Source organism: Canis lupus, chromosome 26, assembly GCF_003254725.2.
Source record: "Canis lupus dingo isolate Sandy chromosome 26, ASM325472v2, whole genome shotgun sequence".
Taxonomy (NCBI): domain Eukaryota; kingdom Metazoa; phylum Chordata; class Mammalia; order Carnivora; family Canidae; genus Canis; species Canis lupus.
The window spans coordinates 19,802,004-19,828,706 of NC_064268.1; the positions used below are offsets into that span (position 1 = coordinate 19,802,004).

At 53.1% G+C, this 26,703-nt stretch overlaps 1 protein-coding gene across 1 annotated transcript in view; it reads left to right on the forward strand.

Moving 5' to 3' along the window:
• Nucleotides 1–294: 294 nt before the first annotated feature.
• Nucleotides 295–26,703, forward strand: part of MYO18B (myosin XVIIIB) — a gene marked incomplete at its 5' end in the record, with an annotated part of 239,487 nt that continues 213,078 nt past the window's right edge. The window contains 10 exons of the mRNA XM_049102131.1: nucleotides 295–573; nucleotides 2,142–2,300; nucleotides 6,467–7,744; nucleotides 8,037–8,103; nucleotides 8,815–8,927; nucleotides 10,449–10,625; nucleotides 14,853–15,051; nucleotides 17,204–17,346; nucleotides 18,212–18,312; nucleotides 18,649–18,712. Of these exons, the coding sequence (XP_048958088.1) occupies nucleotides 295–573; nucleotides 2,142–2,300; nucleotides 6,467–7,744; nucleotides 8,037–8,103; nucleotides 8,815–8,927; nucleotides 10,449–10,625; nucleotides 14,853–15,051; nucleotides 17,204–17,346; nucleotides 18,212–18,312; nucleotides 18,649–18,712 (2,580 nt within the window). The remainder of the gene's footprint in view (nucleotides 574–2,141; nucleotides 2,301–6,466; nucleotides 7,745–8,036; nucleotides 8,104–8,814; nucleotides 8,928–10,448; nucleotides 10,626–14,852; nucleotides 15,052–17,203; nucleotides 17,347–18,211; nucleotides 18,313–18,648; nucleotides 18,713–26,703) is intronic.

The window sequence follows — 26,703 nt, forward strand, 5'->3', positions numbered from 1 at the left end:
TGAGAGCCGCTGAGCTGTATATTTCTATACTTTTCTGACATTGGTTATGTCTCAATGACAAAGGGTGGGTCAAGGGGAAAAGGATTTGGGGGCGCTGTCCAGTCCGCAGGCAGCGGCCCCCTTGCTGACAGTCGTCCTCCCAGCGGGCTGTGCCCGGCGGCGTGGCCTTGGTTCGTGGCGCGATGGGGGTGGGAGGAGGGCTGTGTCCAAGAGCTAACCTGTATCTCTCTTCTCTCCCCTGTCCGCGCCCGTGTCTCCATGCGTCAGTGTCGTGTGCCGTGTGTGTGTCCATAAAGCCACATTTCGTGCTGCCCGCCAGAGAGCTCCGTGTCATCCCATCTCAGCCCTGACACTGCCTCAGCATGGCCATCTCATCACGCCTCGCCCTGTGGGAGCAGAAGGAAAGTAACGTTCAGGGTTCAGGCGACAGCCATAGGGCCGACTGCCAAGCGGGAGGACAAGCCAGAGCATGGGTGGCCAGGCTGTCCCCTCCCGCCTCAGGCGGGGCATCTGGCATCCGTACCTCCCTGTGACGTGTCCAGTGCCCCGCTCCACTCCCTCCGGCCAGCCCTGGTGAGCCGAGGCCTCTCCAACCCAGTTCATGAGCCCCTTGAACTCCTCCCATGCCTGGCCGCTCTCTTCCTGTTCCTCAGTAGGCAGCGGGGGACTGAGGGTAGACCAGCTGTCCTGTCTGGATCACCGGGGCGGCCTCCACGAACACCGGCTTTGTGTGGGCGGCGGGGCGGGGACAGGGCTGGTGGCTGCCAGACTTCTGCCTTGGGGACGGGTTTCCGTGCTCCCTGCCTTCTGTCACCATGGAGAACTGGAAACGGGCCCTTCTTCCCAGTTATTCTTCTCCCTTTTGTATTTTTTCACAAGATTCCACGAAGGGCTGTCTCTGATGCCTGAGCTCTCCTTCGCCTCGCCTCCCACCCTCGTGTAGGATTTGATGAGTTAGAGGCTGAGGGGTGAGGCGGTTGAGAAGCTTCTCTCTGGCTGCCTCCCAGACTGCTCCGGGTGTAGCACTGAGAGCAATGCTGCAGGAAGCAGGGGTGACACCTGCTGAGTGGGCCGTAAGCCTCGCTCTGTCTTATGAGGTGGCTTTTGGGCCCCATCGAGAGGGAGAGGCGTGGGGTCAGTGAGCCCCGGACAGGGGGCTGCATCAACCAGCCTTAACCCTTGGCCTCTGCTTTGTCTCCTAGACGTCCCTATCCCCTTCGGATTTCCCCTTTATCAGCTGGGCTGCTGAGATCAAGTCTTTGCCAGCCACACGCGGAGAACCTTGATAAGTAGCTTATTTTAACCGCTGTGTGGCTCTGCCATAAAAAGTGCTACAGATTTCTGCCACCCCGCCACCCCCACGGGTGGCCACAATGATGCTGGTTAAAGATGTACCCCAGTCACCTACAACAGGTCCCATTGCCTCAGTCCCCGAGGACCCTGTGGTCCACAAAGGAGCCTTAGCTACACGCCAACTCCAGCCAGCTTGGGTCTAGGCTATGTTTCTGGTGTAAAATGGCAGTATCTAGCCCCCCAACTTTAGGATCCCGTATTGGGGAGCCCCTGGCTGCCTGGGTCCCGGTTCAAGGACCATCAAGAAGCCACAGCTCTGCATCAGTGGAGTGGGCTGTAGCCATAGGGCTGGATTTTTTTATATAAACCGTGGCTGCGAGCCATTCCCTACCTTCCCATGTCCCTGGCGTGTCATCAGTGAGTAACTGATCAATCTATTATTTTAATTGCAAGCGGAGGCAGAGAATGTGCATGGTGCCCTGGGGTCCATCCCCTTCTGGAAAATGGAAAAGCTCCTGCTGTACTAGCTCCTCCCAGAGATGGTCTGTTCCCCGCCCAGGAAGGGAACCCAAGGGCCAGATTCGCATTATGAGGAAATTGGGTCCAGGCAGAAATCACACAGACAGGGTGGCCTCTGCTGCTCATGCATTCCATCTCCATGCGCTGTCTCAAGGCGTCCCGGAGCCCCGGCCGACCCCATCTGCTTTGCCACGGCCTCTCATACATGTGCTTGGTCACGGATGTCCCCCTGGGCCGCCTCCCAGGCTCCATCACAAACCTTTCCAAGGTCTGCCTGCTTGCACTGGTTCACTCACTGAGCTTTCTCCTTCTTTGCTTCTGCAAAACAGATTCGGGAGGAAGACAAGAGCCCTCCACCATCTTCGCCCCCTCCCCTTTTCTCGGTCATCCCAGGGGGCTTCATTAAGCAGCTGGTCCGGGAGACCGAGAAAGAGTCCAAAGAAGCAAGGTTGAGGAAAGAGGCAGCGCTCGCCTCTCCAGAACAAGAGGTAAGTGGCCCCGCAGGAAGGGGACCAGGTGCCAATCAACAGGACAGTCCCCTCCTATGAGCCTCTAGATTCAGTGGCCATCTCGCCTTCGCTCCTGCTCTCTGAGGAATGTCCTTTTCTGCAGTCGATCTACCGAACTCCTATTCCTCCCTCAGAACCCGGCTCAAATAGTACATCTCTGGAAAGCTCCCCCATTGCCTTCCTTTCTCTGATTCCCATGGCGCCCTCTGTGTCTGTCTTAATGGAGGTCGGCAGAGTTAAATATTTGATCGTGCGACTTTTGGACGGGGCATTCCTTAGGGCCGGTGGTTCTCTCTCCTTCAACTCTGTATATGGAGCACCTCTTGTGAACTTGGTCCAGAGTGAGTGCTGGACAAATGTTTGTTGAATGAATGCATGAAGGACATCAGCTGACCAGCGATTGCAGGGATCATTTTAACCCCACTTTTGCAGAGAGAGAAACCTAGGTGTTGGCTAACAATGTGTAGCTAGCTTACTTTATGTGGCCAAGCTATTCAGTTACTGGTTATGTTCGGTTACTGGTTATGGGTGTATTGGTTGTAATGATACTGAGACCTCTCTATGCCAGGTGGCAAACAGGGGTGACCCCGGCCCCTGCCCTCCAGCTGCCCCTCCCCCAAGTCCCTCAGAATGGCCACATGCCAACAATTAAAGGGTTAATGCTTGCACGAGTAGAGACCTCAGTACCTAGCTGGCATCATTTCTGATTGGTCGGTGTCCACTAAATTCCTTAATTATTCTGAAGAATTCCACTAAATCGAAGCAGTCATTGGACAAGCTTTAAGGACTTGCAAATTTATCCTCTCCTTGCAAATTTATCCTCCCCTGTGCTTTAAGGACTTGCAAATTTATCCTCTACTGGAGTCTCTGCAGTGCACCCTGGAGGTGGAGCAAATACTGCAGTGACTGGGCTGAGTGACCCAGTGGCCTCGGGGCCTGGAGTTGGCTCGGGCCCAGTGACCAGCCTGACTCCGCCCCCCCACATCCCTCCAGCTGTTGTTTGCCTGTCCCATCCCTCACGTGCCTGTCCCATCCCCCGTGTGCCTGTGCTGTCCCCCACGTGCCTGCACCTGTCCAATTACAATGGCTTCGCTGTATCAGAGAAGTTCTCCGGCAGCTGAATGGCAGCAACTGTTGAAACGTCCCTGCCAAGTCTTCTGGGGGAGGATTACAGGGAGGATGGGCTCTGTCCCCACCCCTGCCTGAGCCAGGCATAAGTGGGGGGCCACGGTCAGCCTCCAAAGCTGTTGTTAGGTCATGATGCAGTGTGAGCGGGTGCCGTTTGTTACTAGACAAGGTTCCCTTTGCCGTTCATTGGCTCCTTTGAGCTCCTCTGCAGCAACAGGGTAGATGGGAATCATACCCACTTCTTAGAGGTGGAGACTGAGGTTTAGAGAGGTCAAGCAACTTGCTGAAGGTCATGAGGCCAGATAGAGGCAGAGCCAGGGCAAGGGCTTGTGCATTCTTGGCTCTGGGGAGCTGCCTCGGGAAGGGCCACTCCGGGGAGCAAGGTGGCTGATGCGGAGACCTGAGCAGGAAGTTGTCCCACAGGCTGCCGGCCGTGCTGGCGTCATGGTGCACAAGCTAAGAACTGAGCACAGGATGGGGACAAACTGTCACCCCAGAGTCTAGGCAGCGACTCAGAGCCAAGATGCAGGATGGACAGGCCTCAGACCACAACAGGTGTCTGGACCAAGGGCCAAGATGGTCCTGGGGCTGGAGCAGGGCAGCCTGGGGACATGTTTCTCTGAGGCAGCAAGCCCTGGCTAGTTCTCACCAATTTAATTTTCTTGTCCCCATTGGTAAATAACTGGATTCTCTCCTTCCCCCCGCACAGCTGACACCCCAGCACAAGGTCCTCATGTAATCCTTGCAACGAGCCATTGGAAGCTGTCACCATCTTGCAGGGAGGTAAAAATGAGGCTCAGAGAGGTGACTTGGCTTTCCAAAGGTCAGGCAGTCAGTGAGAGACAGGGGCAGAAAGGGACTCATATGGAATGTCAGGACAGCTGGGTCCTAGGACCCACCCCTCTGTGTGGTCCAGGCCTCGGTTTGCTCATCTGTAAAATGGGTGTGTGTGAGTTGCCTCCTGGCCTCAATGATTCTAGAGGCACCTCCTCCCGTATACCAAGAAGGCCGCAGAGTGGATTGGGGGCTTTGGCGACTATGAAAATCCAAAGGACGAGAGCCCATGGGTGGGAGAGAGGTAGGGTCGCATTGGTTATCTTGTTTGGCTCAGAGCCATGTTACTGTCTCCACTATGGCAGTTTGGTTAAAAATACGGCCTTGACTCACTCTTCAAAATGGTATAGACAGCGGTGATGTTTGACAAGTGAGGCCAATCCCCTTTCCAAGGCTATGTCCTCCCTGGCCCCTGGTCAGACGGAGCCACTAGGGCCCTGGAGTGGGGGTTCTCAGCCCTGGCTACACGCTGGAATCACCCGGGGGGCCCACAACCCAGACCAACTCCATCTGATTCTTTGGGATTGGGGCCAAAGCATCAGTATTTTTGTAAAGCTCCCCAGAGGTTCTAGTGAGTCCTAGGGATAAGGAAGGCTGGTAATATGCATCCAGTAAGGACGTGGACTTTAGACTCATGGGGGCCTGCATGACTTTACATTTTGACTTTGTCTCTTGGGCCACCTGATATCCTTGTGTTGGCTTCTTTATCTGTAGAACAGGGGGCAGTTCAGAACCTACCTCCCTGGGTTCCTAGGAGGGTTGAGTAGGATATGACGGTGACGTTGGGCCCTTGGTAAGAGGGATCTACACGTGATGGCTGTTAGTACTGTCATCATCATCATCATTACAAAGCTATAGATAGAGGCCGTGTCCTTGAGGCATCCGCCACCTGAAACGGAACAGAGATACACATCGGAGCTAGAATGGGCTGCAGACTACGATCATCGCCACAGACCGTGTACCAGCACGGTGCCCTGGGGCCTCGGGGGTGCCCGAGACAGGTTCTGACTGAGGTTTGCAGGCGGGGATTTGTGGAGGGGGTGGCATTGGAGCTGGGTCTAGAAGGATGAGCAGAGCATGGGTAAGTGAGGACGGGAGAGAGCATCGCAGGCAGGGAGCTAACGGAGGATGAAGCATGGAAGCAGAGGCTGGTCAGATGTGGTAGGAGATGCCCCCACGTGACTCAAAGGGAACAAGCAGGGACCATGGACCAGAATGGAGGGTGGTGGCTCCTTTTTAAGGGCTCTGAATGGCAGGGGATGGTATTGAATAATTTTCCCATAGGCTATGGGCCACTGCCAAAATCTTTTGATTTAGATTAAAATGGCTGGCAGCGAATTGAAGGAACAGCAGATCAGACTGTGACAATGGCCCAGGTGAATGTGGAGCCGGGTTTGGAAAGAGAGACACAGGTGTGAGGCCATGAGGGTGGAATCAACATGATCCTGCTGTTGCTTTGGGTGCAAGCGGAGGGTGAGGACCCCAGACTCCTGGGCCCAGGTTTGTGCGGGAGGCCAGCATCAGCGCGGTGCCCGATGGCGGTACCCAGGCGAGGGCAGGCGGTGAAGCCAGGCATCAGGGCGGACCTGCGCTCCCCGCCCGGGTCTCTTCCTCTAGAGGCCTCGGCACAGCGGGCCCTGTGAGCAGTTCAGGCCACAGCCAGGTGGGCTTGAGGACAGAACTCTGAGCAGAGATGACACCACAAGGCAGCAAGGCCCGGGAGGGGAGCTGGCAGGGGGTGTTGTAGCACAGATGTCCCGGCCAGGCAAGGCAGGAGGACCTACTCTGTGCTGGGCTCAGTTTCCTATATTATCATGAATCCTAACGCTCACCATGCGAGGTAGGCCCTTATGATCCTCATTTTATTGATAAGGAAACAGGCTTAGGGAGGGCAAGTAATTATACCTAAGGCCACACAGTTAGCGAATGGCAAAGTGAGGAGTTGAACTTGGGTCTGTGGGCTCTGAAGTTGGTCTTGAGGTGTTGGGCCAAGGTCCAGGGTGTTGGGGTTCGGCTCACCGCCTAGCACAGTGCCTGTTAGATCTTGTGGGCGCTTGAAGGTCTTTGGGTGGATGAATGGCTGGGTGAACAAAGGAGGGAGGGAGGGAGGGAGGGAGTGGTGAGCAAATGGCAAAGCTCTCTGGTCAGCAAGCAGCTAAGTATGATTGTGGCCTGTCTCCTAGACCCCAGAAATTTCTGCTAGCCAACCCAAGAGCAAGTCCGACAGTGGCACCAAATCTGGAAACCAGCAAATTTCCCAAGGCAACCAGTTAAGCTCTCCGCAGAACTCAGACATTCCGGGCAAGGAGAGCAAGGGGGCCGGCACCACAGACTCCGTGCTGATGACCAGCATCAATGGCGAGAAGCCCCAGGAATCGGGCCCCACTGGGACACCAGCCAGAAAACCCCTGCCCTTCAAGAGAGGCGTGAGGAGGGGTGACGTGTTGCTGATGGTAGCCAAGCTAGACCCAGATGCATCCAAGCCGGAGCAGAGGACCCAGCCCCGTGATGCCCCTGCTTGCAAGACCCCACCCCCAGCCACAGACCCTGGAGGGGAAAAAAAGGGGGGGACTCCAGGGACTCCTCGTGGCCCCCAGGCCAGCACTAAGGACACAGCCACAAAGGCCGAGAAGCCCCGGACTGAGGGTGTTGGGGACCCAGGCATGGTGCTACTAACAAAACAAGGTGCAGGGGGGAAAGGGGACGGGGCCCCCCAAACCAAAGGGCTGAAAGGGGATGAGCTCCAGGGCAGAGAGGGGCCAGGCCAAGGGGAGCAGGTGGAAACAGCAGAGAAGGGGGCAGAGGACCCCCCAAGCAAGATGGCAAAAGGGAATCTCTCCAAGGATGTGGGTGGTGAAGGGAAAAGGGCTGGGGCCCAAATCCAGGTGAGAAAGTGGGGAGGCCCCCTGGGCAGAAGGAGCAAGTGGGATGGTCCCCAGAGTAAGAAGGACAAGGAAAGTGTCCTCCCAAGTAAGGCAGAGAAGTCAGAGGAACCGCAGATCAAGGTGGAGAAGGGGAGCAAGGAGCAGGAGAAGGCCGGGAAGGGGGGGGACGCTCCCCGAGAGGTGGGCAAAGCAGGCGAGCATCCCAGTGCACCTGGGAGGTCAGGTGAGCCCGGGGCCAAGGTAGGAAAAGGACAGCCCCAGGGTGAGTCCCGGGAGGCCGGTGAAGCTGCAGGGAAGACAGAGAAGGGCTGGAAAGCCCCCAAGGAGGTGGGGGCCCGCGGGGAGACGCCGGCGACTGCTGAGAAGGAGGGCGGGCCACACAGCGCAGCGCGGAAGGCCGGGGAGCCCCGCTCGGGAGCAGCTGATGGGGCCGAGGCCCTGGAGATGGAGGTGGAAGGACCCAGACCCCCTGCTCGGGATGGCCCCACAGAAAGGCCTCGGAGTCGCAGGGAGAGTGAAGAGGGGCCAGGCCTGCCCGAGGGCAGCAGGGGAGCCCAGAGCGAAGATTCGGACCAGGTGAGGGGCTGCGGTCCCGAGCGGGGAGGGCGGATTGCTCAAAATTCGGATTCCCGGGCCCCGCCTTGGAGCTCCCATTCAAAAGGCCACGAGTGGGGCCAAGGCATCTGCATTTAAATAAGCACCCCCCCCCCTTTGCTCTTCCTTGGGGGAAATTCTGCTTTGGGTGGTCCCAGATCCCACTGTAAGAAACTCCCACTGACTCCTGGGTTCGCTCCTGATTCGGGGTGGGGTGGGGTGGCGGCCGGGGGAAGTGTCCTCTTGCTCTGATTTATGTGATCTTTGCTCTCAGGCGCCCGAGGACAGATGGTACGAGGCAGAGAAGGTCTGGCTGGTTCAGAAGGATGGATTTACCCTTGGTAATTAGGGGTGTTAACCCCTAAGTAGAGGAGGGTTCCTGTATTTTCTTCTTGTGCCCCCTCTGCCACTAGCCGCAGGTGCTGGATCACGGTTTGGTGGGGGGAAAGGTGAGGGACAAGGAGTCCAGGGTGGGGGTCTGTGGCCTCTGGATTGAGAAGCGTTGAGTGCCATTTGCCCCACCCGGCAGTTGGTCTCCTGGGGACTGTTTCCAAAGGCAATTAAGCTTTGGTAATTAATTATTTAATGAATTCATTGATGCCCCATGCATTGTTCAGCCCCTACTGTGTTCCTCCAGGAAATGAAGTGTGGTGCAAATGGGCAAAGGGGTTTCATCTCACGAGCCCACTGTTGTCAAGTAGTCGTGACCACGCTCTACCGAGAGGCAATTATGAGTCCCAGTCAGAACACGGCTGGGAAGAGTGATTGATTAGTGATGTCTGCCACGGACGCCTGGAAGGGGAGGTGGCAGTCCGTATGCTCCCAACCCTCAGGGTGCCTGCCCTGTGCCTGGCACCAAGCCCAAGGTGGGGCAGACCCAGCTGCTGTCCTCAAAGGACTTGGGGTCACAGTTCGGAAGCCTCCATGTGAGCAGGCCCCAAGGGGAGACAGTGCTGCCCCCTTCTGACCTGAGCCAGGACACCTATTTAAGCTCCCTGGTCTGGCTTCTCAGCTTAGAGCCTGTCCTCTTTCTCTCTCTGGACTGTCACCAGCAACCGTGCTGAAGCCAGATGAGGGAACAGCTGACCTGCCGGCAGGCAGGGTACGACTTTGCATCGATGCTGACAAAACCATCACCGAGGTGGATGAGGAGCATGTTCACAGGGTGAGCGCTCTGTCTCCCTCCCCACCTACTCCACACCTCTTTCCCCCACCCCTGCAAGAGATTTCCTTACACCTGACTGCAAAGTCTGCTTTGGCCCAAAGCCCCGGAGGGAGTTGTGAGGAAGACCATCATGGAACTCATTGCTCTGCGGGAGGTATATTGTTGAGGGGGCAGGTTGCTGCTCTATCCCTGTGTTCTCTTTATGAGGACACATTAACAGACATTGTTTGTCAGAACTGGGAGTTCACTTTTTGTTTTATGAACATTGCAAATCATGCTATGGAGCAAGTTTCCCTTTTCACCCTGGCTGCCAGGGAACTCAGAGCCAAATTTGCAGCTTGTCGTTAGCTATAGCTTAGGTTTCAATGGCCTATTATTTTGGGTATTACCTTTTCTTTTGGTTGATAAGCCCAATTATGTTTTGCATAATTTTTGTAGCACACCATAAATCTTTTTGAGATTTAGAGTATAATGATGGGGAAAAGGGTCCTGTCCTGATCCTCTTCCATCTCTCACAGACTATTATTAATCAAGAAGGTGTTTCTTCCAGAAGGTCTGTGTGGGCCTCATTCATCATTCCCCTTTCTCCACCCTCTACCCACCCTGGGCGCTCTACCCCAGCTGGTGTTCAGAGTTTGCAGTAGGCCTGTGTCCCTAACAAAGAGGCTGACCCATGGGATCCCTGGGTGGCGCAGCAGTTTGGCACCTGCCTTTGGCCCAGGGCGCGATCCTGGAGACCCGGGATCCAATCCCACTTTGGGCTCCCGGTGCATGGAGCCTGCTTCTCCCTCTGCCTATGTCTCTGCCTCTCTCTCTGTGTGACTATCATAAATAAATAAAAATTAAAAAACAAAACAAAACAAACAAACAAAAAAAAAAACAAAGAGGCTGACCCATGAGAGAGCTCAGGCTTGACGCAAACCCCAGAGCCATAGGCCCAGAAAACTCTTTGAAGCTGGAAAGAATAGTAGGAAGCCTTTTAGAATGGATGCCCCAAGAAGCTGCAATCATCCCTTGCTTCTGGAAGGGTTTGGGCCTACTTCCAAGGGATCAATGCATGATGGGCTGACAGAGAAATGGGGCTGTTTGGGCACTGGCCTTGGCCCCCGAGAATCACAGAACACACGCAGAGCTTCCTGGCAAGAGCCGGAGAGGAGGCAACAGCCACGGGCACTTCCTCACTCTGGAACACCACCGTCCGTGTGGTGTTTGAGACCCGGGAGGCTCTCTGAATCTTGCCAAGTCTCTCAGGAGCATCGTCCTCCCGGGGCAGTGAGTTCAGGAAGGAGGACCAGCTTGAGGAGACAGGTGGCCCTCAGGATGCACGAAGGGCAAAGGAGCAGGGTACCCTTATTTCACTTGTAGGGTCCTGTTTCTCTCTCTCCAGAGTCCTTGTCTTCTGTCCTGGTGTGTGGCAAACAGCTCTCCAGGGATGGGGTCACCAGGGCTGTGCATGTGTGTGTGTGTGTGTGTCTGTGTGTGTGTGTGAGGCCAGAGGACACTTTGTGTGATGCTCCACAGGCCAACCCCCCTGAGCTGGACCAGGCTGAGGACCTGGCCTCCCTGGTCAGTGTCAACGAATCGAGTGTCCTGAACACGCTTTTGCATCGCTACCGGGCACAGCTGCCCTGTACCTTCAAGGGGCCAGACCTGATCGTCCTCCAGCCTCCAGGGCCCCCAGCACACTCTGCAGGCAAGGTGAGTGGGATCATAGGGACAGGGCTGGGGACAGGTGCCTCGACAGACACCCATGGGGTGTCCTCAGGGTGTGGGGGTTCCCTCTGCATCTCAGAGGAGAGAGCAGGGCAGCCAAAGCCCCCTGCAAACCCGTCTGTGAGTAGCATCCTGCCAGATACGAGATCCGGGGCATCATGGTCACTGTGGTCATAGTGGTCATCGCAGACCACCTGACCCCCCTCCATAGAGGGGGACGAAGAGTCACAGCTAGAAGCAGCAGGGTCTTGGGGATGGTAACAATGCCAGCAAGTATTGAAGGAGTATCAGCCCTGTGCCAGGACCTGCTCCAAGCCCCTGAGCAGAAGAGCTCAACGGACGCTCACGCACACCTGAAGAGACAGGGACCCTTACTAGCTGCATGTGACGGATGACATCTGCTGGGCCAGTCCTCAAGCTAAGCCCGGACCGCCAGCCTCTCTGGGCTCTGAAGCCCATGCTGCACATTCGGCAGGCCCGGACACCCACAGACATGGGGACCCAGAAGTCTCCACTCTGCTCGTACTTACTCTTTTCCTGCAAAGTATAGAAATGGCTGGGATTTTTGGTTTTTGATTTCTTTTTTTTTTTTTTTTTTTTGGTCAAGACAGTGACAGCAAAGGCGAGCTCTCAGCGCCACCCTGTGGCGAGACCTGCAGCCACACGCGCACCCTCAGCCGGGGCCCCCTGGCTGGTCCCACAGGCTGTTGACTGAGACAGGAGGGAGGGAGAGCAGGGAGGATAGAGAAGCCTGCCCTTGGGGGGCTTCCGTTCTTGACGGGGGAAGACAGGCCCCCACTAGCAAAGACAACCGTGGTCCAGTAGAGCAGCTGAGCGTCAGGGACACGTGGGGACGAGGTCACACCAGTTCTTTGTTATGATCCTAATGTTTCTGGCTCTTGCTCTGAGCGTGATGCCAGCTTCTGGGGGTCTTCAGAGAGGCGTGAGATGGTGTGCCCTGTGCCAGAACAGGCTCCCCTCGGCTGCTGCGTGGAGGGTAGGTGGGAACGGGCTGGACCCCCCAAGACTTCTCTTCCCCACCCCTCCCGGTCAGGTGCTCCCCAGCCCGTGGCCCGTCCAGCCTGGCTGTCCGCTGTGTGCACTCTCCCCTCCCTTGCTGTGAGGGCCGTGCTTCTGGGAGTGCAGCCCAGGCCTCTTGAGCCTCCCAAGAAGCTGATGGTTCCTCTTGCTCCTCATAAGCTCCTGGGAGACTTAGGACAGGCCCTAATGCTGAGCCAGATTCTCGCCGACTACTCTGGCCCGAGGCGTCCATTGCAGATCCCGGGCAGACTAACGTGCAGGCATTGGAAGGTGCCCTGTAAGAGGGAATTTGAGTTCGGTGATGCCCCAGGCCCTGTAACCCTGGGATGAGGGTGAGGCCCCCTCAAAGCGTCCAGCTTCCCCAGTCTAAACCCGAAACCACCTTCTGCGCTTTGGCTGAGTCAAGTCTGGTTCTTCAGATGGCCACCAGGTGGGAGCACAGGCCCGCGGTGAGCCTGGGCCTGGGGCCACCCTGAGATGGGTTTGGTCGGGGCCTGGGCAGGGCTGAGGGTCTCTCTCACTGGAAGTCTGGCCCACTCAGCGGCTGGGAGCTGGGTGTGTGCCTGGGGGTGTGGGGGCACCTAGGTGTGTGAGCATGGGTCTGAGAGTGTGTGGTGTAGATGGGGACACCTTTGTGTGGCTGCGAGCCACGTGGTTGGGTGCATGTGCCTGTGAGCACACCCATGTGCAAGCACGTAAGGCACGTGTGCATGCCTGCACCTGTATGTGTACACGGGGGCCTGGATTAGGAGGATTCTCTTTGCCCTTCCGGCACCCCCTCCCCGAGGGGCCTGACAGATGGGATAGCCTGTCCCCTGAACTTTGGCGTTCCCAGAGTGGGAGGTGGCTCCGGGGCTCAGAACCCCAGGACTCTCTGCCTGCTGCGTGTCCAGAGGCCGTCTCCAGCCAGTGCAGGGACGGAGGGGGGTGCTGGTAGGGGCTTGTCCCACCTTCGTCAGCTTTGGGGTCCTTCTGAGCCCTGTGTTCTGTGTCAGGACAGGGACTCATCATTGTGCCTTGGTGTCTTGGGCAGAAAAGGTGAAAAGGCCAGCAGAGAGCTGGGAATGGGCCTGAGCCCCAGGCCGAAGGTCCAGGCGACAGGAAATGCCACCACACTGTGCTTTGCAGCCCTGGCCCTGCAACGGCACTGGAGGGGGCAGATGGGGTCTTGGCTGGCCCAGCGGTCGCCTGTTTGTCATGCCAGGCTCTCGGATGTCCTCCTCCAGCCAGGCCCGCTGCCCGGCCCATTTCGGTGCCTTCCCACTCACTGTTTCATCTCCCATCGGCCTCTATCCCAAAGGCCAGGCTCAGCCGACTTTCATCAAGGTCACCAGTGGTTTCCATGCTGCCAAACACAATTCCGAATGCGCCGACCTCTGGTTTCCCCTTACTTGGCCCTCAGCTGCATTTGGCCAGGCCAAGCACCGCCCCCCTCCTGCAGACGCTCCCTGCGTGAGCTCCAGGACTCCCCTGTCCTGGATCTCCCCCTGTCCCGCTGGCCCTCCCCCTCAGCCTCCTCCGCTGGTCTCCCTGACCTCGCCAAGGCCCAGTGCCCTGTCCCCACACCTCTTCTCTCCTCCTCTGTAAAGCCCACCTCCCTGGCAATCTCATGCAGGCTCAAGGCTTTAAAACGTCTCCCGTGAGATATAGTTTAATTCCCTATTTTGTTTATCATCTGCCTCTTCCAGCAGAAAGCGAGCTCCGTAGGCAGGGCTGTTTTAAGTCAGATTTATTAAGGTATAATTTACATACAGTTCGATTCACCCTTCCCAGCTTATGGGCCTAGAATTTTCTGACCAACGCGTATAGTTGTGTAACCAACTCAGCCATCAATTACAGGATCGTTCCAGTTCCATGGCCCCTGAGAAGCTCCCTGGAACCTTTGTCGTCACCTTCCACTTCCATGTCCTGCTTTTGGCAGGCACTGATCTGGGCTTTGTTTTATTTTTTTGTTTTTGTTCTTATCATTGGGCCTTTTCTGAAAAGTCATATAATTGGAATCGTGCAGCCGGTCACCTTTGAATTGGCTTCTTCCACTTACCACCATGCATTTGGCATTGGCCCATGTGATTGCGGCGACTGGCCACTGGTTCATCTATGGAGTGCGTGCCCAGTTTGTCTACTCACTGGGTGACCGGTTGTCCTGGTTTCCCCAGGAGGGAAGGGTGTTCTGGGACAGGGGCTCCCGCTGTTACAACCAGGATGGTCGCTTACCTTCATTCACTAGTTAAAAGGCACTTGGGGCTGTTTCTAGTTTCTGGTGATTTTGAATATATTGCCAGAATATAATATATTGAATACATATCCAATAGAACCAGTGGCATGGAGGGTCTTTGGTGAACATAAAGGGTCATTGCTCTTGGGTAGGTCCTTAACAGTGGGATTGCTGGGCTGTATGATGAGCGTCTGTCTCACTTTTTCCCAAGTGACTGTATCATTTGAGCCTTCTTACCAGCATTGTAGGAGATGCCAGTTGCTCTGTGTCTTCACCAGAATGTGGTAGTGAGTGTTACAAAAACTTTTTTTTTTTTTTTTTTTTTTTTGCCATTCTAAGAGGTATACAATAGTATCTCCTCATGGTTGGGAGGGATTTCCTTTATCCGTTTTGCATAGTGCTCTGCCCCCACTGCCTGGAACAGTGCCTGCTACATAGTAGACACTCAATAATTTTTTTTAATTGAATGAAAAGTAAATGAATGGATGAGTGGGTGACTGAATGGAGTGGAGGACCTCAGGTATTACCTAAAACTGTTATGGCAAATACATGACACATGTACCATCAGCTACCCCATGCCTCTTCTGTTTTCCTGGCAGACATCACTAATCAATCTTGCCATTTCATCCAGCTGCCTCATTCCGGGCAAGTACTATCCAATAATGAGCCAACACAAGCCTCCTGGGAGCTAAAGAGGAGACCCAGATTCAGAGTAGGCTCAAAGGCTGCCAAAGGACTCACAGTGAGTCAGGGGCAGAACTAAACTCCAAGGCTAGACTTTGGAGTCTAGTCTAGTCTAGGCTATCCCAATTCCAGACTCCTCTGACCAGGCTGGGGTAGGATGGCAGGCAGGCATAGGGGTCAGCGTTCGAGGCTGGGGTAGGGCACTGTCTTGGGGTGCTCCCTGGGCACTGGCTGCGGTGGGAAGATTAATGCCTAGGATCATCTTCCTGCAGGTGCTCAGGGGCCGCCGGGACGGCCTGCCAGCCCACCTTGGCTCCCTAGCAAAGCGGGCATACTGGGCGCTACTGAGCCAGCGGAGAGACCAGAGCATCGTGGCTCTGGGCCGCAGTGGTGCTGGGAAGACCACCTGCTGTGAGCAGGTCCTGGAGCACCTGGTGGCAATGGCAGGCAGTGTGGATGGCAGGGTCTCAGGTACTGTGGTCTCCACGTGATGTGTGTCCGGGGTGGGTTGTGGGAGAGGGTGGGGAGAGTGGGAAGGTGTGCTGGCATTCATGGATCACCTATGTGCAGACCCTGTGCTTGGTTCTGGGCAGGGCCACCTGTCCATTGGACACCCTTGTGCAAATTAGAAAAAGGTGTTCCTTCCTCAAGACATTCACAGCTAACCACAGGAAAATTATCATACACTGACATTGCTAGAGCCAAACACTTGCCTGCCACGTGCTGGGGAATCATCCTAATAAATATACTGACCTATGATTGTATGATGTAAACGATGGGCCCCTTGGAAATGGTGTCCTTGTGCAGTGCACAATCTGCTGAACTGTACAGGGGACCCAATAAGTAAAGACAGAAGGGCAGGGCCTATGCTCATGAGGAGTTGACAGCCAGAAGGGCAACCGAACTTCGCATATGTGCCAAACTTGAATGCTCTGCACAAAGTGGTGGCAGAGCTGGTTAGGAGAGAGGCAGAGGGAGCTCAGAGGAGAGGAGGGGGTGGGGGGCTTCCTTGGGGAAGCGATGTTTCAGCTAGGCTTTAAAGAAAGAGTGCCAATTAATAATAATAATGACAATATTAATAGTAACTATAATAAATGTTTGCTGAGGACTTAGGCGCCAGTTGTATTCCAAGCATATTAACTTATTTATGATTTAAAGCAGTTCTAAAAAAAAAAAAAAAAAAGCAGTTCTATGAGGCAGATGTTATTCTTCAAATATCATAGATGAAACCATTAGGACTCAGTGAGGTTGACTAGCTTGCCTGAGGCCACACAGCTAATACATCCTGGAGCTGAGAGTCGAACCCAGGCCACCTGGCTCCGGAGCTCCAGGCCCTGGGCCCGTGCTCTCAATGTTTCTCTCATTGCTGCACCCCTAAGGAGGCTTTTTGGACATTTTCTCCCCCAATCACCCCCTACCATGAAATCTTATTGTCATAGATATACTGCGTTCTCTTCATGCAGTGCAGGCATGTCTGTGCTTTATACGTAAGAAAGCAACATTCTCCCTACCAGCAAGAATCCGCTTTTGCCCTCTTGGGGGCAATATTCTCCCCACTGAGAATTACATAGTCTCGGAAACATTGCTTTTCTAGTGATCACAATTCTAATACTAGCCACACCGCCTTTGGAGCAGGGACTAAAGGCTTTACATTATTAAAATCTTTTAGTCCTTGTGACAACCGCATGATGTAGGTACTATCATTATTATTATTTTTTAAAGATTTTATTTATTTATTCATGAGACACACACACACACACACACACACACACACACAAACACAGAGGCAGAGACACAGGCAGAAGAAGCAGGCTCCATGCAGGGAGCCCGATGTGGGACTTGATCCCGGGACCCCAGGGTCACGCCCTGAGCTGAAGGCAGATGCTCAACCGCTGAGCCACCCCGGTGCCCCGACGTGGGTACTATCACTATCCCCATCTTCCGATGGGGAATCAGAGGCATAGGGAGGTTGGTTTGCACATTAGTGATCCAGCAAAGGCAGAGCCATATCAAATCCCCTTAACTGTTATGGGTGCCGCTGTGCCAGTGGGGTTATTCCAAAGCTCTATTGATCACCTACTCTTCCCCGGACCCATAGAAGGGGCTGGGAATGCAGCGGAGAGAGGCACCAGTCTTGGCTCACAGCTCTGCTGTGAGCACATGAGCTTGAGGGTGGGAGTCAGGATAGACTGTATCCAGGTGCCCGGCACAGTGCCTAGCACATAGTAGGTGCCCAGTAAATAGTTGTGGAGAGCCAGCGGGGCTTTTCAAGGCTGCTGCTACCCTGTGAACTACCTCAAAGCAGGCCTGAGAACGTTAATGCCCTGCCCCTCTGGATCAGATCCAGGAGGCCCCTGTCATCGGGCTGTATCTATCCTGGCCGCGCACGTCTCCTTCCTGACTCCATCCTGCTCCCTCTGCATCCTGCTTGCAGTACACAACCAGGGCAGTGGTGGAATGTGTGTGGGTTAGTGTGAGTTGGGGAGGCAGCGGGGAGTCTGCTGGGGCTTGGGCCCAGATGGGCTTGGACTGGTGCAGCTGCCAGTGAGGAAGGTGGTTTTGTGAGAAGTGAGGGCGGTGGCTCCTGGGCCATGGGTAACGCCCTGCCTCCTGCCCCCAACAGTGGAGAAGATCCGAGCTACCTTCACCATCCTCCGGGCTTTTGGCTCTGTGTCCACCAGCCATAGCTGCAGTGCCACCCGGTTTGCCATGGTGATGTCGCTGGACTTCAATGCCACGGGACGAGTCACGGCCGCTCAGCTCCAGGTGCGTGCTCTGGTGGACAGGAGAGGAGGGCCCTTGGTCCTGCAGTATCCCCAGCCCCGGCATAGGGAGGGCCACGTCTCCACCTGGGTCCCTGGGATGTGGCTAAGTTGTGGTGGCTCCCCCAGCCGTGGCCACCTCCTCCCTGGCTCGCTCAGCATCCCGGAGCATCGCCGGCCTGTCTGCACCTCTGGATGCTGCAGGGATGAAATATTCATGGGTAAACATATAGCCCAGCCTCTCATCCGCTGGATCCTTACAAGCATAAGCTGACGTGAAACAGCCGCTCGCCAGCCCTCCGCGGCCGGCCGCGTGTACCCGGCACAGGGCCTGCTGGCCCCCAGCACCCCGATGACCATGCCGCTCCCCTTCTCGCCTCACGCATGTTTGAGCAGAAAATAGGACCAGGTTATTAGCAGGGCAGTTTGGACACTGAGCTGGGATGATATCCAGACTCAAAGAAAACTCATAGGTGCCCCCGAAGTCCCTTTTCTGTCCTGGCCCTGCAGTGCCACCAATAGTCAGCACGCGGGTCAGGTTGGTCCAGGTTGGTCAGCTTCTGTTCACCACGAGGGTGTCGAGGGTGTTGGCCGCCGGCTCCGTGCAGCTGTCATTGCCTCTGGGCGCTTTCATCGGGAGAGTGTTGCCCTAGTCGAGGCCCTGGGTGGGCTCCGGGCCAGTGGGATGGGGGACGGTGCACTTTCCATACGGACCTGTCCCGGCAGAGTGCGGATCTGAGCTGTTGCCCCCCCCCGCAAAGTGCATCAGGGCAGAGGGGCACCCCGACGGGGCCTCTGGGTAGCTGGCCGCAGGCCCGCCGGCAGGTGTACCCCGAGGGCCCACCACGTCCCGTCCGCTCCCCTTGCAGACGATGCTTTTGGAGAAGAGCCGTGTGGCCCGGCAGCCAGAAGGGGAAGGCAATTTCGAGGTTTTCTCCCAGATGCTAGCGGGGTTGGACCTGGATCTCAGGTGAGTGACAGGGTTGGCATCTTTGAACTTAGCAGGTGGCAAGGACTCATTCAGGTCCACTGCCCCGAGATTACCCTGGAGCGAGTTCACGCAGCCGGTTAGCAGAGGACCTGGAGTTAGAACCTGCTCCCTTGGGTGTAGCTTGTGATTCTTCATGCTGGGTTCTCCTGGCACTTAGGAAGGGCCGGGGAAGAGCTGCAAGTGAGGAATGTTCCAGAAAGGGGACAAGGGCCTGGGGCAGGCCCTGGGAGCCCTCTGCTGTGATGAACACTTGGTCTGCCGAGCCACTGAGGTGGGCAGCCCCTCCCTGACTTCCAGTCCCTTCTCTGCTTCCAGGACGGAGCTGTACCTTCACCAGATGGCAGACAGCAGCTCGTTCGGCATGGGTGTATGGCCTAAGGTGAGGAGGAGGTCCTTCTGGGGGGAGGGGTGTGGGTGTCTGTGTCCCCGTGGCCAGGATGGGAGCGTGATGGAGGGGCTCCCTGTGTTACTCTTCTTTTTAACCAGTGGTTGGCAAGGACTGGTCATGTGGGGGACGCAAGGGTTGCCTTTGCAGGGCCTGGCTTGTAGGGTAAGTGGGACTTGTACACATCAAGGGATTCAGGAGGTGGTATTCGGAGAGGTAAGCGTGTGGGTTCTGGGCTCAAACCCCGGCTCTGACACTTATTAGATACATGACCTCAGACCTCACCTCTCCGAACATTTGTATCCTCTCCGGTCAAGTAATGGGAGTCGTAGTATCGGACTCATTGGGTCGGGGTGAGTGGTAAATGAAATGATGGGCATAAAGTGCTGAGCGCAGGTCTTGGCCTAGATCCATCAATCAGGTACTCTTAGTCAATATTATTGGTGATTCCCATGGGTAGGTACAGTCAGAGACGGCTTCCTGGAAGATGTGGTCTGTGAGTAGGACCTTGAGAGATGGTAGAGATGTTTAAAAAAGCAAGGTGTTGACTTGTTTGCTTTAAAAAAAATTCATTGGTTTATATTTTAACAATTGGTTTCTGAGTCACCCACCACCCAATGCATATACCACCAGCTCCTATGCCAAGTCTGTGCTAAGTGCTGGGATTATGGTCTCCATTCACAAATTTTTACTCTCTCAGGAGAGACGGATATGGGCACTGATGCAGTCATGTGAGATACAAATGTGCCAGACGTTGCCCAAAATGCCGTGGGCACCAGAGGATAGTTTAAAGAGCTTCTTAGCTACAGGGACATTTGACAGGGTTTGAGGAATGAATAGAAGTTCACCACTTTGGGGAGGATAGATCATTTCCATGCCAAAGCCTTTTAACAAAGATACAGTTTGGGAAACAAATAGTGCTGGAATAATGGGGAATTCTTGTGTCAAAAACGTATTTCAATCCACAACCTCACACCATACACAGAAATGGATAAAAATGGATTATAGGCCCAAATGTAAACCTTAAAGCCATAATATTTCTAGAAGAAAATGAGGGAGGGGGATCCCTGGGTGGCTCAGCGGTTTAGCACCTGCCTTTGGCCTCCTGCATTGGGCTCCCTGCATGGAGCCTGCTTCTCCCTCTGCCTGTGTCTCTGCCTCTCTCTCTCACTCTCTGTGTCTCTCAATGATAAATAAATAAAATCTTAAAAAAGAAAAAAAAAAGAAAACGAGGGAAAGATTTCTCTTGGCTTTGTTTTGGGCTAAGGTTTCTTAGATGGGCCACTAAACACACAGTCCTCTTTGAAAGGCACTGTTAATATGAAAATACACACCACAGACCAGGAAAAAATATTCTCAAATCACATATCTGATAAAGTATTTGAATCCAGAATATTATGGACGACTATCCAAACACATAAATACAACCTGACCAAAGAGATGGGCAAAAGATTTCAACCTACACTTTGCCAAGGAAGACACACGGATGGTTGATACGCACGTGAAAATACGCTCCACATCGTTAGTCTTTAAAGAAATTCAAATTAAAACCACTACGATATCACTACACCATCACTGGAACGTCTGGGTTTTAAAAGACTGATCATGCCAAGTGCTGGTGAGAATTTGGGGCAGCTGGAACTCTCACACGCCACTGGCAAGGATGTAAAACAGTACAGCTGTTTGTGAAAACGGTCTCTTAAAAAAGTGAAACCTACACTTTCTGTATGATACACTGGTCTACTCTTAGGTATTTATACAGGAAAATAAAAGTGCATGTCCAGACAAAGGTTGTGACCTGACAGTTCTTGGCAAGTTTTCTTTAAAATAAGATTTTATTTATTTATTCATGAGAGACACACAGAGAGAGGCAGAGACAGGGGGAGCCTGATGCAGGACTCGATCCCAGGACCCCGTGATCACACCCTGAGTCAAAGGCAGATGCTCAACCACTGAGCCACCCAGGCGTCCCCAGTTCTTGGCAATTTTACTTGCAATAGCCCAAACCTAACAACTAACTACCTGCGTGTCTAATAACAGGTGAGTGGCTGTGGAGTATCGATAAAGATAGTATTCTAGTCAGCTGTAAAAATGAAGGAGCGACTAGCATATCCAAGGAGATGATGGCTCTCGAAATCATCATGCTGATAAAAATCTCTGATGAAAGAGAGAATAACTGTATGACCCCATGTATGTGAAACTTTCCAAATTGCAGACGGGCTGCCAGTGACAGAAGACAGGATGGGGGTTGCCTGGGCACTGGGTGGGGGTGGGCGGCGGGGGGAGAAAGAATGATAAAAGGGAACTTTTGGGGTGGCGATGGGTATGGTCATTGTCTTTATTGCAGCAATAGCTTATCAGATTATACCTTTTAAAAAATTTTTTATTTATTCATGAGAAACACACAGAGAGAGGCAGAGACACAGGCAGAGGGAGAAGCAGGCTCCGATGCAGGACTCGATCCCAGGACCCCGGGATCATGACCTGAGCTGAAGGCAGATGCTCAGCCACTGAGCCACCCAGGTGCCCAGATTATACCTTTTAAAGATGAGTAGTTTATCTTTTGTCGATGACATTGTAATGAAGCGGTCTACGCGTGCACACACACCTGCTGGGGCCTCTCCAGAGGGACGTGTCCAGCAGGTCTGGGCAGGGCTTGGGGATCTGCATTCCTCACCAGTTCCCAGGTGATGCTGCTGCTCTTGGCCCAGGGGCCGCCCTCTCTAAGAACCGGTGACATGGGGCTCATTTCTGCAGTAGGCAGAAATGGTGCAGCTGTTCCTTTTTTAAATTCTGGGGGCTAACCCTCTCTTCTTCCGACACCCTGTATCGCTGGCAGGCATCCAGAGTGGGGTTTTCTCCCACGCACTTTCTCCCCACAGATGGGGAACCTTTAGGACCCCAGACCTTGACCGTGACAGCGCAGGATGAGAGGCTATCCCAGCACTGGGGTTTCCCGTTTGTGTTCAGGAATTTTGGCCTAGTGGATCCATCTGAGTCCGCAAGAGGGCTGTTTTTGAGGAGAAGAGCCCGAGCCCCGTCCTTGTGAGCTCTCTCCAGCCTGACTTTTTTGTTAACAGTCTGCACACAGGAATGGGTCACAGTGGGAATCCGTGTCAGGCAGCCTTTTGAAGTAGATTTCTTTTTTGTGTATGTTTGTGGGGGGTGTTTTCTTTAGGCCAGCTGATTTGCGGGAACTGGTGGGGTGTTCCTTTGTTCTCTCTCTCTGCTACCTGGCAGGTATCCAGGGAAGCTTTTCTCAGTGTTCTACGAACAAAAATAAAGTCTGAAAGCTCACTGGTCTTTGATCCCAGCCAAAGCTAGTTTTCTGGGGTTGGGTGGTCCCGGTACTGTCTCAGTAGGGGGGAATTGGGTGGTCAGGAAATACCCCCAAGGATGGGAGTTGCTAAGTACAAGCTCCCAAAGCTGCCAGATTGAGCACGCAAAAATATAGGATGCCCAGGACTTCCATCTTGTAATGGAGCTAATGTACAGCGTGGTGACTCTAGTTCATAATGGTGCTTATGGCATACTTCAAATTTCCTAGGAGAGTGGATCTTAAGTGTTCTCACCACACACAAAAAATAGTAACTATGTGAAGTGATGGATGTATTCATTAACTTCATCGTGGCAATCATTTCAGAATGTGTACTTATATCACATCATCACACGGTACACCTAAAATATGCAATTTTTATCTGTCAATTATAACTCAGTAAAATTAAAAAACAAAAAACAAAAAACAAAAAAACAAAATAAAAAAACCACCCCCACGGGATGCCCAGTTGCACTTGAAATTCAGATAAACACGGAATAATTTTTTTAGTATAATGATGCCTTAAATATTGCATGGGCAGGCCTGGAGTGTTGGAGTCCTATCAGAGAAGGCTGCCTGGAGGAGGTGAGCCAGAGAGTCAAGAAGCCAGCATTCCTGCACCACCAGATATTGAGGGGGAATATGCGTACAGGACGACATTACCCACCATTTATCAGAGGTTGAAATTGAACTATAGGTCTTGCATTTCATCTGGCAGTTCTACTGCCCACTTCATCCCTGGCTGAGCCGTCTTCCTCCTCCTCCTAGCCAGTCCCGCAGGCTTGGATCACCTCTGACTTCATCTGTAACCGAGGCTTTCATTGTTCCCTGAAAATTCACTGATGACAGTGGTTAAGAAACGAGTTCTGGGGACGCCTGGGTGGCTCAGTGGTTGAGTGTCTTCCTTCGGCTCAGGTCATGATCCCGGGGTCCTGGGATCGAGTCCCACATCAGCTCTCCGCAGGGAGGCTGCTTCTCCCTCTGCCTGTATCTTTCCCTCTCTCTCTCTCTCTCTCTCTCTCTGTCTCTGTCTCTCATGAATAAATAAAATAAAAAAATAAAATAAAAAAATAAAATAAAATAAAATAAAATAAAATAAAATAAAATAAAATAAATAAATAAAACGGTTCTGGAGTTTGACAAATCCAGGTTCGGATTCCAGTACCGGATGGGTGGCCCTAAGCTGGGTGACTTCATTTCCCTGTGCCTCAGTTTCCTCAATGGTAAAACTGGGTGTTCATAGTCCCCCTTGTGCCCAGGTTAAGTGAAATAAAGTCCATCAAGTGCTTGGACGCTCAACATTTATTATGATGATTATGATTTGTTATTATTACTCACCATTACCTTGTATGGCAGCACTGGACCAGCTGGGTGGGGCAAGGCCTCAGCGGTCCACGAGACCCCCAGTCCAGGCCTCTCGGCAGTACACACCTTGTTTTCTGTCTCATTGGCCTTATCTCTCTCCTCAAGTTTATATTTTTAATATAACAGTTACTTTTTGGGACACCCTGGCCAGGTTCAGTAGATGGAGCATGTGGCTCTTGATCTCAGGGTTGTGAGTTTGAGCCCCACGTTGGATGTAGAGATTAAATAAATATATATACATATAATACTTATTTTTTCAAAATTAATCCATGCACACTTCCTTTTTTTTAAGATTTTATTTATTTATTCATGAGAGACATGAGACACACAGAGAGAGGCAGAGACACAGGCAGAGGGAGAAGCAGGCTCCATTCAAGGAGCCCAACGTGGGACTCGATCCCAGGTCTTCAGAATCAGGCCCTGGGCTGAAGGCAGCGCTAAACCACTGAGCCACCCAGGCTGCCCCCATGCACACTTTCTGTGAAAAAAATCAGAAAAAAGCATAGAGACAAAACCAACATGAAATCACATGCACTCACATAAACCAAAACACAGACACCCAAAAAAAAAAAAAAAAAAAAAAAAAAAACACAGACACCCATGACTTGGCCAACCTGAGACATCCATTGGTAACGCGTTTACAGATCTGCTCTCAGCAATTTTTCTATGAATATTTTATTTTTTTTTATTTTTTATTTTTATTTTATTTATTTATTTTTTTTATATATTTTTTTAATTTATTTATGACAGTCACACAGAGAGAGAGAGAGAGAGGCAGAGACACAGGCAGAGGGAGAAGCAGGCTCCATGCACCGGGAGCCTGACGTGGGATTCGATCCCGGGTCTCCAGGATCGTGCCCTGGGCCAAAGGCAGGCGCCAAACCGCTGCGCCACCCAGGGATCCCTCTATGAATATTTTATATAGTTCGTAACAAACTGGATGTCATCAAAACTTTCACAAACAGTATCCTTAATGACTAGACGTTCAGAGGTGAGTCAGGATTCCCCGAAGAGTTCCCCGCTGTTGTCCATTTACTGAAAAGGTTCTAAAGCCATCTTGTAGTTCTTAATAATGAGATGATAAACATCTTTGTGCTTCCATCCTGGGCATCCGGCTCAGTGTTACTGTCCCTGCTTCCCAGCCCTCTGGGGAGAGACCTCCTGCTAATGTTTGTGTGTGTGTGTGTGTGTGTGTGTGTGTGTGTGTGTATGAGCTCATTGATAACAATCTCTCATCATGTTTGCTTGCTAATTGTCTGTCTTCCCACCATCCTAAGGTCCAAGAAGATGGGGGACCTCAGTGTCCTGTTCACTGCTTGTATATTTTACAAGGCCTTGCCCTGAGCCCAGCATACAGCAAGTGCTCAATAAATGTTTGTTGAGTGAATAAATGAACGAACGAGCAGCCCCACTCACCATAACTGGGCTAATATCGTGTCTTTTCAATTTTCTAAATTTCACTGCGATTTTAGTTCTGGTAGACAGAACTTTATTAATTGCACTTTAATTTATCCCACTATGCATTTAAAGGCATTTCCTGGGGGCCTTGGGGATCTCATGTCTCTCGTTGGATCCATTGCCTGTGTCCTGGGAGCTGGGGTGGTTGCTGGGAATCACAGAGGGGCCCAGAGAAGGGAATTTGAGAGTTCGGGGCCCTCCTTCCTCAGCCAGCCTGGCCTCTGGGGTCCGTGAACATGGGGTTTGGTAGCACCGTGGGCCTGGCACAGTGGGTGGATAAACTATCTCAGCATTAATGGCTGTGATTCAGGGACACTAAGTGGCATCCCATTGACATTCACTCATCAGTGGACATTTACTGATCTCATTGTGTCCCAGGCACTGGCACAGAGATAGCTCAGCTGGGTCTCTGTCACAAAGGACTCATGGCTTTGAAGGCAGGTGGAGGCCTCCATGAGGCCATATTAGCAGATAATTCGAAGCCAGAATGACAGGTGCTTGAACAGAGGTGCGCGTAGGCTGAGGTCAGGCTGGGAGGGGTGGAGGCGTATCAAGGAAGGCTGCCCGGAGGAGGTGAGCATGAGCTGGTCTGCTGGTGCATGGAGTGAAGTCAGACAGGTGCAGCGAGGCCAGTATTCCTGCTCCGCTGGGCGCCTGATGCAAAGGGGAAGGGGGAGAGCAGCAAACAGGGCAGTGTGGCTGCAGAGCACAGGATGAGGCTGGAGCAGGGCCCGGGGTGGGAAATCGGGCCGGTGCTGGTCCCCCAGTGGCCTCCGCCTCCGCTCACTGACTGGCAGTCCCACATCCTGTCCCTGCACTGCGCCCTTGCTGCCTGCCACTTTCAGCTTTTAAATGGAACTTATTTGAGATCTGCCAGGGCACCAGGACACATTTGAAATCACAAAGCTTTCATATTATTTTCTTCTTCTCTGTAATTTATTTTTCTGCAACCTAGCCTGATTTTTTTTTTTTAAAGTGCCCAGCAGCGGTGATAATAATAATCATCTTTGCCTCCCAGCAGTTTGCTTCTGGCTGTTACCTTCCAGGCTTTGGCCCGAGGCACATTTATTTTTTATGACCCAATTGTCAACTGTGGAGGAATGGTCTCCCAACGGGAAGTTGGGGGATCATGCACTCTTGCCAGGGGCTCTGCCCAGAGCCTTCTCTTCCCTAATCCTCTGAATGATCCTTTGAGCAAAGGGATTATTATCACATCTGTTTTTCAGCAGCAGTAACCAGGCTCAGAGAGGTAGAGTTACTTGCCTAAGAGCACACAGCTTGGCAGTGGCAGGGGCAGGGTTGGACCTGACCCTAAATTTGGCACTATTGTCCGTTCCACTCTGTTACTTCAATCCTGTATCACAGCTGAAGACCATGTGCCCTGGGGTCTGGCCCACTGGGTCCTCTTGGGTCGCTTCCTCTTTTTTTTTTTTTTTTTTAAAGATTTTATTTATTCATGAGGGACACACAGAGAGAAGCAGAGATATACGCAGAGGGAGAAGCAGGCTCCCTGCAGGGAGCCCGATGTGGAACTCGATCCCAGGACCATGGGACCTCGCCTGAGCCAAAGGCAGTTGCTCAACTGTTGAGCCACCCAAGCGTCTTTTTTGGCCTCAGTGTTTGCACCTGTGGAATGGGTAGAGCCATACCCAGCTCCTTGGTCAGCTCCCAGGATTGGAGACCCAGTAGAGTATCTGGCAAGTAGTGATTTGCCTCCTCCCCAGGTGGGTGGCTTTGGCCTCAGTTTCCTCCTCTGTCCGTTGGAGAGACTCACACCCACCATATAGAGTAAAAGTGCCCCATGTGGTATAGTAGGTGCTCAGCTAATGTTTGCCCTTCTCGCTCC